Below are 14480 nucleotides of genomic sequence, written 5' to 3'. Positions count from 1 at the left end.
ATTTTACTCAGCCTTTATTCACTCAAGGAGGCCACTTAAGGCCTCAGTCTCATTCGCAAGAACAGGTTTGCAAATGTGCAAACAACAACGAAATTCAAGAAGATGCAAAAATACACAGAATAATTAACAGAAACGGAACAGACTTTAATCCAAGTGCTCATTCAAAAACATGCACACTCGTCTTTGAGCAAGTCTCGCTACAATGTTGAGGAGTAGTATAAATGTAGTTATGTTTGTAGTTTAATTACATTTTGCAGCTGTTTGCAACTACATTCAAATTTGTGTAGCAACTGTAGTAGTAGTAGTTTTTGTCATTTTGAGGTGTAGTTAATTACAGGAACTACCAACTACATTGGGCCATAAAATACCACCTCCTCTCTCGTTCCCCTCCAATCTTGGTGAGAAGAACTGCCAATTGTCACACATTGCTGGTTCTCCACGCTAAGTTGTGCAGTGGTTCTCACTGTGGGCAAGAAGATGTTTGAACAATTGGAGTTTTGCAAGCTACACTTCTCTTCAGGGTAGACTGGCTGTAGTTCAAAAACCTTTGTTGAAGTAATTGGTTGTTTGTACAGCTAGACTTTTACACTGCTAAAACACTGTTAAAACAGAATGACCCCCCCTGGAGATATAAATTCCAGTTTCTGGAATGATGCTGGAAGTAATTCAAAGAATATGGTGCATAGAAACTAAAATCGCCCGAGGTTTGTGAAACGTGAAGGTTTTGAGAGATGACTTGTAATTCTCCAGTGAAGCATTGTGTGTAGCGTAGTGGTTAAGGTAAATGACTGGGACATGCAAGGTCGGTGGTTCTAATCCCGGTGTAGCCACAATAAGATCCGCACAGCCATTGGGCCATTGGGCCATTGGGCCATTGGGCCATTGGGCCCTTGAGCAAGGCCCTTAACCCTGCATTGCTCCAGGGGAGGATTGTCTCCTGCTTAGTCTAATCAACTGTACGTCGCTCTGGATGAGAGCGTCTGCCAAATGCCAATAATGTAATGCGAGGTAAACAGGGAGTTCATCTGCCTTCTACAAAAAACAACAAGTGCAACAAGTGCGGATAGGGATGTCCAGCCTACATTTTTATATAAAATATAATGATGTGTTTGGAATTTTTCTTCAATAATAAAACAAAAAGCCTCTCAAAAACGCTGTTTGCTTACCACCAACCAAGAAGCATTCTGACAAACTTCATGCATGAGAAACATTTGAGAGGACTTCACAACATTTTCTCAGATAAACTGTGCTAAAAAACATAAATAGCTCACATTATGTACCTAAAATGTGTGGTATTGGTCTCGCTCATTGAGACTAGATAATTTGTATCTGGGGAGTGAATGACATGTTTTGACATTCTGCAACCAATAGGGAGCAGCTCTGTCGCAAAAGTACAATGGTAAGTTTACAAAATGTACGCATTCTGTTTACATGTAACATATTCTTTCTTTCGATTAAAAAGTAAAAATGGCTAACTTTTTGATGAAAAATCATTATAGATAAAAGGATGTACATAATTTAAATATGTAAATGATTTACATTTTATCATTTTAAATAATCAATGCATTTTCTTCTTTTTCCACAATTCCTCAGGTGTATTCCTGAAGAATCTGATTCAAACTGCACTTAAACAGCAGAATGACTTGACATGAGCTTTCACACATTCACATGATGATGCGATTACTGAATATGAGTCTCCCCTGCCTGAATGACATCACCTACTGCTGCGCATCAGAGGTATGACATCATCAACTGCTGCACATTCTGACAACACGGACCAGTGCTGCAAAAACCATCACCATAGTTCAGACAAACGTCGTCATAGATGTCCATAGCTGAACTAAAAAAAAGACTTTTTTTTAAATACTAAAAAAGACTGTACTCATCTGGGGGGAAGCCAAATATTGGTTATATAACAAAGTAATAGCATTTTAAATATGAAGTTGAGAAATACAAAGTAATACGAGGTTAAGTTAACACAAAAAAGTTGAGTAAGACTTTATTTCTGCATTGTTTTATGCTGATTGAAATGGTTATTTGGATTTCTGGGTGCAAATTATAATTTTTTTTATATTTTGGAAAGTCATCGTGCTACATACAGGAGGCTTTAGAGGGATGTGCTACAGAACTGACCAGCAGGTCAACCTTTACAGGCCGGAATCCAGGACAATCTGCAGAATTTGCACCAAACGCCGGGCGACAATATATTGCATCACCGCTTAGACAACGGCTGCATTGTGTACCTCTTGTACTGTACGCTCCACCTTCAGTTCAGCCAATTTGTTTCATAATCGCATTCCAATCGTTAGCCTAGAATGTGTTCCAGTCACAAGATGTTCTCCCTCCCTCCCCCCTTCTTACCCGGCACATTGAATGGAATGCATTATTATGTATGAATTCCCTATGTCTGCATTGGTGTCATTCCAACGGTACCAATTACATCCTAACCAACAGCCTTCTTAACCCTCTGAGGTGTAAGAGCACAAATATGTGCTCAGAATGTTCTCGAGTGAACATTCTAATGCTGATGTAACAATGAATAAGTGTGATTGAAAGCAATGGAGTTCTAGAACACAAACTTAAGAGAATTCTGAAAAAAAAAAAACCTACTATTCAAAGGGTCAAACGCTGACCGCTGTGCCAATTCCGCCATCTAGTGGATTGTCAATGCAGCTGCAACTTTGTTAACAAATTGGGTGTTTTAGATTCCAGCAAACTAGGGTTGCAAAACTCCTTATTTCTGCAGGTCACGCTAGCACATCCTGGTTTTTGCATTAAACAATTCATCTGGCTTAATCTTCTAAATATCTGTAGACACCAATACAGGTTGTCTTCTGCTCCACCGCAAAATATCCAGATCAAATAATAAAGTCAATCATTATGAGCCGAAGTTAGAATGAAAGATCAGTGTTCGTTATGCACCCCTGCAGTGCACAGAAGCAAAAATCAACTTTATTAACTTATAAAATATGCAGTCAATAAAAACGACAAGAACAAAGGAATGGGAGAGAAGAATAAAGCAACAAGATTAGAAATTCTCGACAGTAAAACAAACAAAAGTAGCAAAATATGTGAAAGGATTTGAGGCGGGAGAGAGAAGCGGTTTGTGAAACAGCTCAGTACCAATGATTGCTGTGAAAGGAGGAGAGGTCTGCTTATCCTAAGCTGGTGAACAGTATGTCATGCTGGTCAAGTCTGCGATAGACTTCATACTTCATACTGCATACTCCACGAGCAACCTCGAAGGCCATCTTTACTGGTCCACAGTTATCCAAGCAGTTCTCTCTACTCTCAATCAGGTTCACAAAATGTCGCGCCCAACACTAGAAAACTTTGGTTCGTCTGCTCCACACAACCTACCCATCAAGGATTTCCTATATCGCTTGTAGCAGGTGGGTGAGACTCAAAAGTACTTTAAAAAATGTTTTTAAAAACACAATATGTAAAAGTCATGTGCTTCACACTGAAAAGAAAGGCAGAACAACATCAACAGAAACATTTCTCCCCCCCTCCCCCCACACACACAAAAAAATATTGCTTGCTTCATACTGCACTAATGAAACTTCTCAGCTCCGCAAAAACAGTAGAAAATAGGCTGCGATAAAGCTCTCTTGCGAAACAGATTGTTACAGTACGTTTACAAAAATAGATTATTTTCAGATTGTGTTCGGTCTCCCGTCCTGGGAGGTGGGCTGGGTGCCTCCGGGGGGGGGGAACGTGTCCGTTTGGGAACGGGGTCCTGGAGGGGGTCCTTCTCAGTGGCACATCCGTGATGTCATCTCTTTCTGCAGAAAGAACGTCAGACAGGTTCACCGTGAGCTCACTGTTACATTAGTTATGCAGCTGACACTTTTATCCAAAGCCACTTACAGTTGAATTGACTAAGCAGGCCTTAAAGGCCTTACTCAAGGGCCCATAGCTTCACACATCTTGTTGTGGTTACACTGAGGTTCAAACTGGCAACCTGTCAAGCAACTTAGTCACTAGGCTAGGGAAATGTGTTTGCAGTAAAGTTTAAAAACAAGACATATTCAAGCTAAAGAAAGACAGAATCAGACGAAAGATCACGAAAGACACTAAAATGAATAGATACAATACAAAATAATCCCAGTGCATCAATTGCTCATTGAACAGTGTAAGATAACGGCTTTAAAAGAACCACTAAAATACTAAAAATATAGACAAACTGACACATGGTAGGGTGAATTCAGGTCATTTGAATACAGTTTCTGAGTCTGCCCTCAGCAGTCTGATTAAGATCGGTGGTGAGGGCAGACTGAAGCAGAAGTGTCCCAAACTACCCAAATTCACCCAACAGAATCAACCACAGGCCCAGGCAGCCACAGGACTTCCTGACTGTCACTGACTCAGCACCCAACCCACTAGCAGCCTAACTGACCTGGGTCCCCAGCTGCAGAACGGCCGCCATTTTAGGGCGGAAATAAGAAGCAGTTACCCTGCGTTTCTGCAGAGCAAGGGCCAGGGATCTCAGACTTAAACACACATCTCCATACGTACCCTACGCTGCTCTACGACAGACACACGCCCACTGTTAGCCCTGACATGTGGGCTTGAGCCTGTATTTGTGTTTAAATATCTCCCTGGCAGCAGCTGCCTCATGGGTGTTTTTACTGTCTGAGTGCCTGTAAATATATCCTTACACTGCAAAAAACAATCTCAAGTACTTTAAGTCTTATATTTCAGACTTAATACCGTATTTCTATTACAGGTTTTCTAAACAGGACAAAAAGATAAGGTGAGAGGAAGGAGTTTTGCTCATTTCAAGATTGGCCAATGGGGTAAGACCATTTTACCCATCACTCACTCACACACTCACTCAGACACACTCACTCACACACACACTCACACACTCAGACACTCAGACACACACTCACACACTCACACACTCACACACTCACACACTCACACACTCACACACTCACACACTCACCAGTGGCTCCAGCTCTTTGTGGTCTGTGAGGTTGAACTCTGTGATGAAGTAGTAGAAGTGCTTGTAGCAGGTGTTGACGTGAGCCTCCGCCCCCATCTGGGTCACGCGGTCGAAATGGTGGATGTAGACGTGCACAAACACCCGGAACAGGCGGGACAGGATCTTTTTGGCCACTTGCATGAAGGTCTTGGGGAAAGGAGTACCTTCAAAAAACGCATACAGGCAGAAATCAGGAAGTGCTGACAATACTCAACATGGGTAACACCCAGCTTGATAAGATTTTTCACAATTCACTTTAAAAAAACTCCCAATATTTCAAATTGAATAAATAAAAATAAATAAAAATAAAAAAGCATTACAAATGGTTTGGATCAACAAGCTCAAATCCTTGAGCATTCCGCATTTAGACAAATCACACACAGGTGAACAGAACTCCTGTCAAATACAAAAGGTGGACATGGCCATTCATGCTCTCAGTACTCTCCGCCAGTTCAAACAGCAATCATTGTGTGGACACGTTGCAAGTCAATGCAACGTTCCTATTTTTCACGCTGTACCTTGATTGCCACCACAATAAGTAACAATATAATTCTCTCTGTACCTGCAACTCCTCTGTACTTAAGCTTTAAAGAGTAGGTGCTTTGGAATGTTCTAAATCAGTGTTCTAGAACTCCATTGATTTCAATTTGTTACATCAGGGACAGAATGTTCAGCTAAGAACATTCTAAATCACATATCTGTGACCTCACACCTGAAAGGGTTAAGTCACACATCAGTAAACCTGGTCTGAAGGAGTCAGCCAGCCACATGTATAATTAACTAAGGTAATGCTGGGTGTCTGTAGTCTCAGGCTACTGCTGACAGCAGCGACAAACTTAGACCTCTGCCGAAATCACCATCTCCTTCAGGGGCGATGAAGGAGTAGGGGGATTTCACATGGGGGTAGGGGATGTCCCAGGGTTGGGGTATCACTACTTGCCCACAAGGCTAAAGCTAAAACCTTTTTTAAACTTCTGCTACACCCTGGAACCTTCCCTTGCCAATATCCCCTCACCGACGTTAACTTCTAGCCTCTGACATGGGAAAAGACATTGGCAATAACAGAATAATATTGTCCCATGTAAACCTTCAGTCCAATGTTTGTATTAATAATTCAATATGTTTATTATATTTAATTTCTGCATGCCTATATGGCCACCTTTGCTGCTCAAGCCTGCTCAGGCTGCTACGGACTCGAGACTCATTTACAGCGGAACACATCTGATCGTTGGGCCCGGCTCCAGGGGTTATATAAACAGACACAGGCTGTGTTTATTTATATCTTACTGTACAGGCTATATGACCCACTTTCAAAGCCACAGCCTGCCCGGTTCTGGGGCCAGAGTTACAGAGGGGGAGGAGCCACAGGCCGGACCCCAAATTACGGCGACCTATAAAGGGTACGGAATTCCACCGTCTCCTGCTGACCGGCTTTCCTAACGGAGCGCGCGCTCCGTGCATCTGTTCAGCGTCCCATCCCTTCCCGAGTTTACGCCACACACGCGCTTGGGCGTTAGCGCTCCTTTAAGACGGCTCTATACATCCACAATCTTTCAGTGCATCGGCTAGCTGTGGTTGTGGGCAACTGCAGTTCCGCCATCTTGTTTCCCCCACCAGCTAACAAGTTGAATCTCTTAAAGCTTAAATTCGGTGGTATCCTATGTACTTTCACAGCTTTACAGACACAGGTTAAGCCTAGTCCCCAGACGAATTTCAATGTGAATAGAGATTTGAGTACAGGACTAAACTTAATCTGCGTCTGTGAACCTGGCGCTACACGTTTAGTTACATTTGTGTAAGCTTGCACTCATCTTCAAATAGTAATAATGAAAGTCATTCTTTCAAAGTGCATCTGTGCAAAGGGAATTTATTACTGATCATCAAGAATGACAAAAATGATAAACTATTTTACCTCTGTAGAGCAAGTTAGGTGTGTACTATATCCTCCTGAGATGCAGCAGAATAAATGATGCATTTAATAAAAAAATGTCTTAGAAGAGACAATTTTGGAAATATATTATTTATTCCATTCTTATTGAATGTCCCTAATAGTTCCTCTCAGTAGAATTTAAACGTTTTTTGAGATTAAGCCCCCGGTGACTCGCGTCCTCTACAGGGGACAGAAATGAATTAATGTTCAGGTCTGAGGAGGATGTGTGGCCCCATACTGCCTCGTGAGCAGAAAAATAAAACACCAGCGTCTGGCGTTTGACCTGGCCCGGGCTCGGTGAACATCAGCCCACAGCTCGTGAAATACGGACCCAGCGCCTGTCACAAGACAAGCCTCTCCCGGGAAGCAACGTAAACACCACAAAAACCACTCGGGCAGAGCCGGAGCTGGCCTACTGCAAACATGGCCGAGTTCCACAACCTTCTGTTAATCAGCTCGGAGGGAAACAACGCACGCTCCGTGTGCGGTTATTATCTGACTGGGTGATCCCCTGACACTCCAGGCCACTATACGACCACCGACGCCTTTCCTGTCATGGAGGGGGGCAGAATTTGGCAAATTCGGCTAAAGTCCTGGCCTTATTGTGGTTTCCTCTCATACGGCAGACAAGTTAAGCCTTGGAAATGCATGTCACGTTAGGTTCACTCCTGCTTTCGCCCTTGACCAAGGCACTGGCCTCAGAACTGGAGTTGATCCCCAGGCACTGCACTATGGCTGCCCACTGCTCCTAAGTAACTAGGTTGGGTCAAATGCAGAGGACAAATGACCCCACAGGGTTCAATAAAAATGCAGACAGTACAGCCCCGCCAGACAGGAGTTACAGACGCCCGTCTTCCATTATAGCTCACATTCTCTCCTTCCTGGAGGCCTGCATCACAAAACAGGAGTACCGAGTTAGCCGGATAACTGCACTGAGTAAAACCCGGAACAGCTCTTTTTTACGACACTCGATGTTCCAGATTTGGGAGGGTTCCGGGTTTTACTCGATTCAGTTATCCAGCTAACTCAGTAATCTTGCTTTCTGTAGGTCCTTGGTCTTTTCTATAACTTTATTCTAGATTTATTTTCATAATCCTAATATAGTCTTTCATTTGACTGTGTTAGGGTCAGTTTCACAGCCCAGTCCGAGACTAAACCCAATGCTGAATGGAGATTTTCTCTATACAAAAATCAAATTAGTCCAGGACTAAACTTAATCTGTGAAACCGGCCCTTAATCTTTCGAATGGAATCCCACCCCCACCCCCCCCCGTTTTATTTCACGTTAAACTTTGTGTCGTTCTACGTTCTCAGAGCACAGAGACGGGCTGAAAAACGTTGCTACGCTAGCGGCCGCGGTCATTACCGACGTTGGTGGGGAAGATGTCCTCGTTGTTGATCTGCACCTCGATCCAGTCCATCAGCAGGCTCATGTACTTGGGCGCGGGCAGGGCCGTGGGCTTCTTGTACTTGCTGTCGTCCTGCCAGCGGTACTCGTACTTGGGCCCGCCCGACATGACGGGGCAGGACTGGTCGGTGCAGGAGTCGCTGATGGTGCCGTAGATCAGGTTGATGCGGTTGAAGAAGTCCACCACGTGCACGGCCACCCAGTCGTGGAGCCCCTCGCCGTGGGGCAGCTGCACCGCCTGCTTCAGGTCCAGCCCGGCGTTCAGCGACGCCTGGGCCTTCTTGTGGAGCTCGAAGCGCTGCGTGCCCGGCTCGAACTTCCTCTTGGGCCGGAACGTCCTGTCCTTGTTGAAGACCTGCTTCAGTGCTAGAGACATGGCTGCTGGAGAGTGTGTGTGTGTGTGTGTGTGTGTGTGTGTGTGAGAGGTTTAACTGCTTTGGGTGAAGAACCTTCTCCCCTAACCCTGTCTCTGGTGCTCAGGAAAGGATTTGCCTTGATGCAAACCGTCAGCGACGTAAAAAATGACAGTACCGTTAGCTGCGGCTGCAGTGGGCGTGTGCTTTAATTTTCCTTGAAATACGTACAGCCGTTTCGACTCATGGGACCTGTCACAGAATGAGAATTTGCGTGTGTGTGTGTGTGTGTGTGTGTGTGTGTGTGTGTATATATATATATGCGTGTGTGTGTGTGTGTGGGTGGGTGGGTGTGTGTGTGTGTGTGTGTGTGTGTGTGTGTGTGTATATGTATGTGTGTGTGGGATGGGGGTGGAGGGTTGAATGAGAGACACAGAAATGTAGTAAAACATTGTTGCTTAGCATATTAAAACATAATACAGTAATGCTGTGGCACGGTCATACAGAGGTGTATAATTATGATAATACGTTTCAAGACAGTAGATAATTATAATTCACAATATAATATTTCAATATCAAGTTGTTCATTGTTCCATAAAAAACAGACTTGAAAGCTTGAAAGCGTAAACGCGTTAGCCCCTTTTGGAAATGTATTAGTGCTCATAAGATGATCTTATTGTGATGCTAATCATTCCTAACCACTGTGTAAATAAGATTATTAATTTCCTTCGCTGCAATTGCACGAACAAACTATTTAGCTCCCAACAGAACGCGCATCAACCATATTATCTGACGCATACATCCGGAGTGCGTAGCCTACCGGCGTCCAAACATGCGGCACGAACGTGATGTAAAACTTTATATAAAACAATCATTGGTACAGGTAGCTTACTGAGTCGTATCTGTCGGTGTCTTTAAACAGCCCGAGGGCTACGCGTTACATGACAGCGGTATCCCAAGACAAATTTAAAAGCGAACAGACAGCACAGCATGTAAGCTAGTGACGATAGCAAAAACTTTCAAACGTTAGAAGATAGTTAATACGCTGCAAAAAAACAATGTAACGTGTTGTATGCGGTCTAAATACATGTCTAACATGCGACATTGTAACTGCAAGACTTTTAAAACACCCGTTCCGCAGTCAACATCTTGCTAGCTCGTTGCTACTTTTCCTGTGTAGGCTACTTACCGACTAAGCTGGTTTCTTGTTCCGCTTAGCAAACTTATGTATTAATCGTCCGATTCCTTTGGTTATTTGCCGCACATTTAGAGCATCATCTCATTAAAAAAAATAACAAAATAAAGAATTTCAGCCGCGGTATGGAACTTTTATGACTATAACAAACAGGACCTAATAATAAATATTACCATTCTACTTTCTTTGCGAAGTGAAATACAGGCCCCTCCCTACACCCGCAAAAAACACTTCCTTTGAAGAAACGTCATTGTACACCGCCCGTGGCGGCACAGTCTGCTCATCTTTGGAGGAAGAGACAAGCCTGTTTGAGTTTACTAAAAAGTAAAGTAGTTCGCATAGCCCCCGGCTAATAAAAATGTACTCTCCACGTACCGACAAGCAGCTTTTTGTTAACGATAAGATACATGGCGATTATATGCCACGAATACAATATAGGCTATTTTGTGTAATTTACTTGGTGTTCCAAGTAGCCTAAAGCACAATACTGAATTCAATATTCATCACGATTACAATCTTGTAAGATCTTAATGTATAGGAAGTCTACAAAGGGTCGTTTCATGATTCTCGTGCAGTAGCTTAATATAATGTGGAAGCAGACCTGTACCGACGACTATGGGAGATTTAGAAAATATAGCACAGATTTAAATAGAACTTTGCTATTTGTATTTAATAAATGATCACCCCCATGTGGGTTTAGAAATTCCTGTTGCAATAGGATAGAAAGTAATACCAAAACGTGTACATTTGTGCCTTTACACTAGAATATCTTGAAACAAAAGATTCAGTAACAACGTCTGGAAACTTCTGGGGAAAAATTGAAGGAAGTGGAATTTAAACCTAAAATCACAGTTCCTTTTAAAACAACAATCACTGACACATCTGTTATGTCATGACTTGAATTTGTTTAATTTCCCTTAACGTGCGCACAACCACACGAATGCTTGGACAGGCACATATGCGTATGCACAGACACACACACACACGCACATACACACTGAAAAGGATGCTTATACAATGCATGAATGGAAATACTTTTATTGAAATTTTAAAAAATGATACAAGTTCAAATGAACTCAAACAAAAACTGTTTTCATAGCAGTTTGACAGGAATAGGTTAATAGACCAGTAGTTTAGTAGTTTGATTCATGATGCACATTAGTTGGCGTATCAAAAAGGCAATATATATCTATAGGAAAAAAAACATATTTCTACTATATTTCTAGCAATCTTGGGTGTACATATGAAATTAGTATGCAAGCCAGTTGAATAAGTGACTTCTGAATGTTTCATTAACCCTTCATGGTGTAAAGATCACAAATATGCAATTAGAATGTTCTAAATTGAACATTCTAATGCCGATGTCACAATCAGTACTGGTAATCCAAAGCAATGCAGTTCTAGAACACTGAAAAAAAACATTCCCATAAAAACCTACTCTTCACAGAGTTAATAGTGATTCCACTATGCATGCCACAAACTTTTAAAATTAAAAAGTACTTGAAGTGAGGTGACTACTTTTTGACTACACAATAGACAATACAATTTCACTCTTGAAGACCAAGCCAAAAATACCTTAAAAATATTAATATTATAATAATTATATACTTGGCATCCTGCCAAAATGTAAAAAAAAAATGTATTTGCAAGAAATTAAATCTAACCATTACAATAAAGCGGCATTATGCTTCTCGTGCAAAGGCTTTAAAGAGAAGAAGTCTCATAAATCAAAACTTTACAGAGTAACATCATTCAAAATAAAACAATAACATTGCCAGCAAACACACTTCAGCTGTCGTTTGAGAAGATTAGCAACTGTACATTCTCACACGCCTATCTCTTCTGCCTTGTGAAGAGGACCGAGTGCACTATCTTATGCTTTTTTATCTGCACTGCTTTAGCTGTAGATCTGAGCCCTGATGGTGTTGGGCTGCAGGGAAGGTTGGTTTTGGTCGAGACTCAGACCCTAACTGACCAATTACAGTGAGCTCACCATACCTCCTGCCCTTGGCCTACACAGCAAACATAAAAAAAATAACTCAATCTCAAGTATTTTTGTCACCTTTTTTTGCTGCAATAAGACAAACATATTGCTAATGAGATGAGAGAGTTTGATTCAACATTTGCCAATGGGTTATAAAAATCCACTTGTCAAGCAACAAATTAACTTAAAACCGCTGCATGTGTACAGTAATTCCCATGGTGCCCATAGAGGGCGCTAAAGGGCCCAGTGAGCGGAGATCGTCTGTTCTACTCGGGCGGGTCATTCTCCAGGGCGGCGGCTTCAGGCTTCTCCGGCGGTGTCTTCTTTGAGACGGAGTAATAGTAGGTCCGCATCCGCTCCTCCACTTTCGCGAAACCCAGCCGTTCCTCGTGCCTGAAGGCAGGTTAAAAAAAACAACCATGTCATTAGTTTGCCTATATAATTCTCCAATATAATTCTTTAATAAAAATAATAACAACAACCACAACAACAACAACAACAACAACAATAATAATAATAATATACTTTATTTGGTGAGCTGTCAAGCAGGTCAGTGTTTCACAATGGAGCACAAACTATGTTATTATTCAGTTAAAATAAGGGTCAAATGCATACAAAATCAAAAATGCAAACAAAACCAACCTGCAATTATAAGCTAGTCTATACATTCTATACATTAGTCATTAGTGTGACTACTGAGACTATAGGTATTGTATATACTGTATATTCTTGACCCCAAATTGATTGAGAGGACATTAATTCTACTAAAATCCCTGCAATTTAATTGGTTCTGGTGAGTTTTAGGGTGCCCTGAGGAAATTATTTAACTGACCCACCACAGCAAATTGCCTAGTTTTAAGGGGAATCTCCTATTGGAGACCTAGCTTACAGCATATCATTATAACTGAGGGGACCTCCATGGTTTTGTCAACCTGGTTTGGTTCTCAGTATCGTACCTAGTTATGAGCCAGAAAAGTGTGGCCAATGGATAAGAGAGTAAAAAACCCTCTTCATTGAATTACATCTGATAGCTATATTTGTATCTTCATGCTGAAATAGACACATTTCATGTGATGTTTTTCCTCTGAAACCCATGCACAGGAATGACAGTGGCTTCAGAAAGTATTCAGACCCTCTTCACTTTTTGCACACTTTATTGTGTTGTAGATTTATGAGATGAGTGATTTCAGTGTTTCAGTGAATACTGTCCAAAGCCACTGGATATTCCCGAGTTGCCCTGCGCACGTAATGGCACAGAAGTGACGTACTTGTATGTCCAGCAGTCCTTCATCAGGGTGTACATGACGTCCGGGCAGCTTGTGGGGCAGTCCATGCGCTTCCCTGACTCTAGGAAGCTCATCACCTCTGGGCCTTTCATTTTCTGCCGGCGACAGGATCAGGACAGAGGAGAGAGTCAGAGACACAGGGAGGGACGGCACATGGGTAATGTCTGTGTGTGTGTGTGTATGTGTGTGTGCGTGTGTGTGTGTATGTGTGTGTGTCTGTGCATGTGTGTGTGTCCGTGTGTGTGTGCGTGTGTGTGTATGTGTGTCTGTGCATGTGTGTGTGTGTCTGTGTGTGTGTATGTGTGTGTACGTGTGTGCATGTGTCTGTGTGTGTGCATGTGTGTATGTGTGTGTGTGCGTGTGTGCACGTGTATGTGCGTTTGTGTGTCTGTGCGTGTGTGTGTGTCTGTGTGTGTGTATGTCTGTGTGTGCTTGTGTTTGTGCATGTGTATGTATCACACATGTATGTATCAGACAAATACATTATTCTTTATCATTTTTCCCTTAACGTGCGCACAACCACACGAATGCTTGGACAGGCACATATGCGCATGCACACACACACACACACACACACACACACACACACATACACACAGGCACATACACACTGAAAATGATGCTTATACAATGCAAATGAATGGAAATACTTTTATTGAAATTTTAAAAAATGATACAAGTTCAAATGAACTCAAACAAAAACTGTTTTCATAGCAGTTTGACAGGAATAGGTTAATAGACCAGTAGTTTAGTAGTTTGATTCATGATGCACATTAGTTGGCGTATCAAAAAGGCAATCAATATATATCTATAGGAAAAAAAACATACTCTTTTTAGACATATATGCGGAAAACATTTAGCTATGTTGCAATGAAAGATAACATACCTGTGCCAATTCCATTTGAAAAAGTATTCATATTTCTACTCTAAGCAATCTTGGGTGTACATATGAAATTAGCATGCAAGCCAGTTGAATAAGTGACTTCTGAATGTTTCATTGACCCTTTATGGTGTAAAGATCACAAATATGCTATTAGAATGTTCTCAATTGAACATTCTAATGCCGATGTCACAATCAGTACTGGTAATCCAAAGCAATGCAGTTCTAGAACACTGAAAAAAAACATTCCCATTAAAACCTACTCTTCACAGAGTTAATAGTGATTCCACTATGTATGCCACAAACTTTTAAAATGAAAAAGTACTTGAAGTGAGGTGACTACTTTTTGACTACACAATAGACAATACAATTTCACTCTTGAAGACCAAGCCAAAAATACCTTAAAAATATTAATATTATAATAATTATATACTTGGCATCCTGCCAAAATGTAA

The 14480-nt window shown here is 41.8% G+C and overlaps 2 protein-coding genes across 2 annotated transcripts; both read right to left on the bottom strand.

Annotated features, from left to right (window-relative positions):
• Nucleotides 1-2891: 2891 nt before the first annotated feature.
• On the bottom strand, nucleotides 2892-10082 carry mob3a (MOB kinase activator 3A). The gene is made up of 4 exons (XM_061237977.1): nucleotides 9870-10082; nucleotides 8286-8932; nucleotides 4952-5154; nucleotides 2892-3785 (listed from the first exon to the last, which is right to left on the bottom strand). The coding sequence occupies exons 2-4, from the start codon at nucleotides 8701-8703 to the stop codon at nucleotides 3756-3758; spliced, it is 651 nt and encodes a 216-aa protein (XP_061093961.1). The 5' UTR covers nucleotides 8704-8932; nucleotides 9870-10082; the 3' UTR covers nucleotides 2892-3755.
• A 1083-nt stretch (nucleotides 10083-11165) lies between these two features.
• LOC133126130 (tyrosine-protein kinase ZAP-70-like) lies at nucleotides 11166-13325 on the bottom strand. Its single transcript, XM_061237979.1, has 2 exons — nucleotides 13128-13325; nucleotides 11166-12252 (listed from the first exon to the last, which is right to left on the bottom strand). The coding sequence occupies exons 1-2, from the start codon at nucleotides 13235-13237 to the stop codon at nucleotides 12126-12128; spliced, it is 237 nt and encodes a 78-aa protein (XP_061093963.1). The 5' UTR covers nucleotides 13238-13325; the 3' UTR covers nucleotides 11166-12125.
• Between the last annotated feature and the right edge of the window lie 1155 nt (nucleotides 13326-14480).

This window comes from Conger conger, chromosome 4, assembly GCF_963514075.1.
Source record: "Conger conger chromosome 4, fConCon1.1, whole genome shotgun sequence".
Lineage (NCBI taxonomy): Eukaryota > Metazoa > Chordata > Actinopteri > Anguilliformes > Congridae > Conger > Conger conger.
Note: the sequence above shows the minus strand (reverse complement) of the source record. Positions and strands in the feature narration are given on the sequence as shown.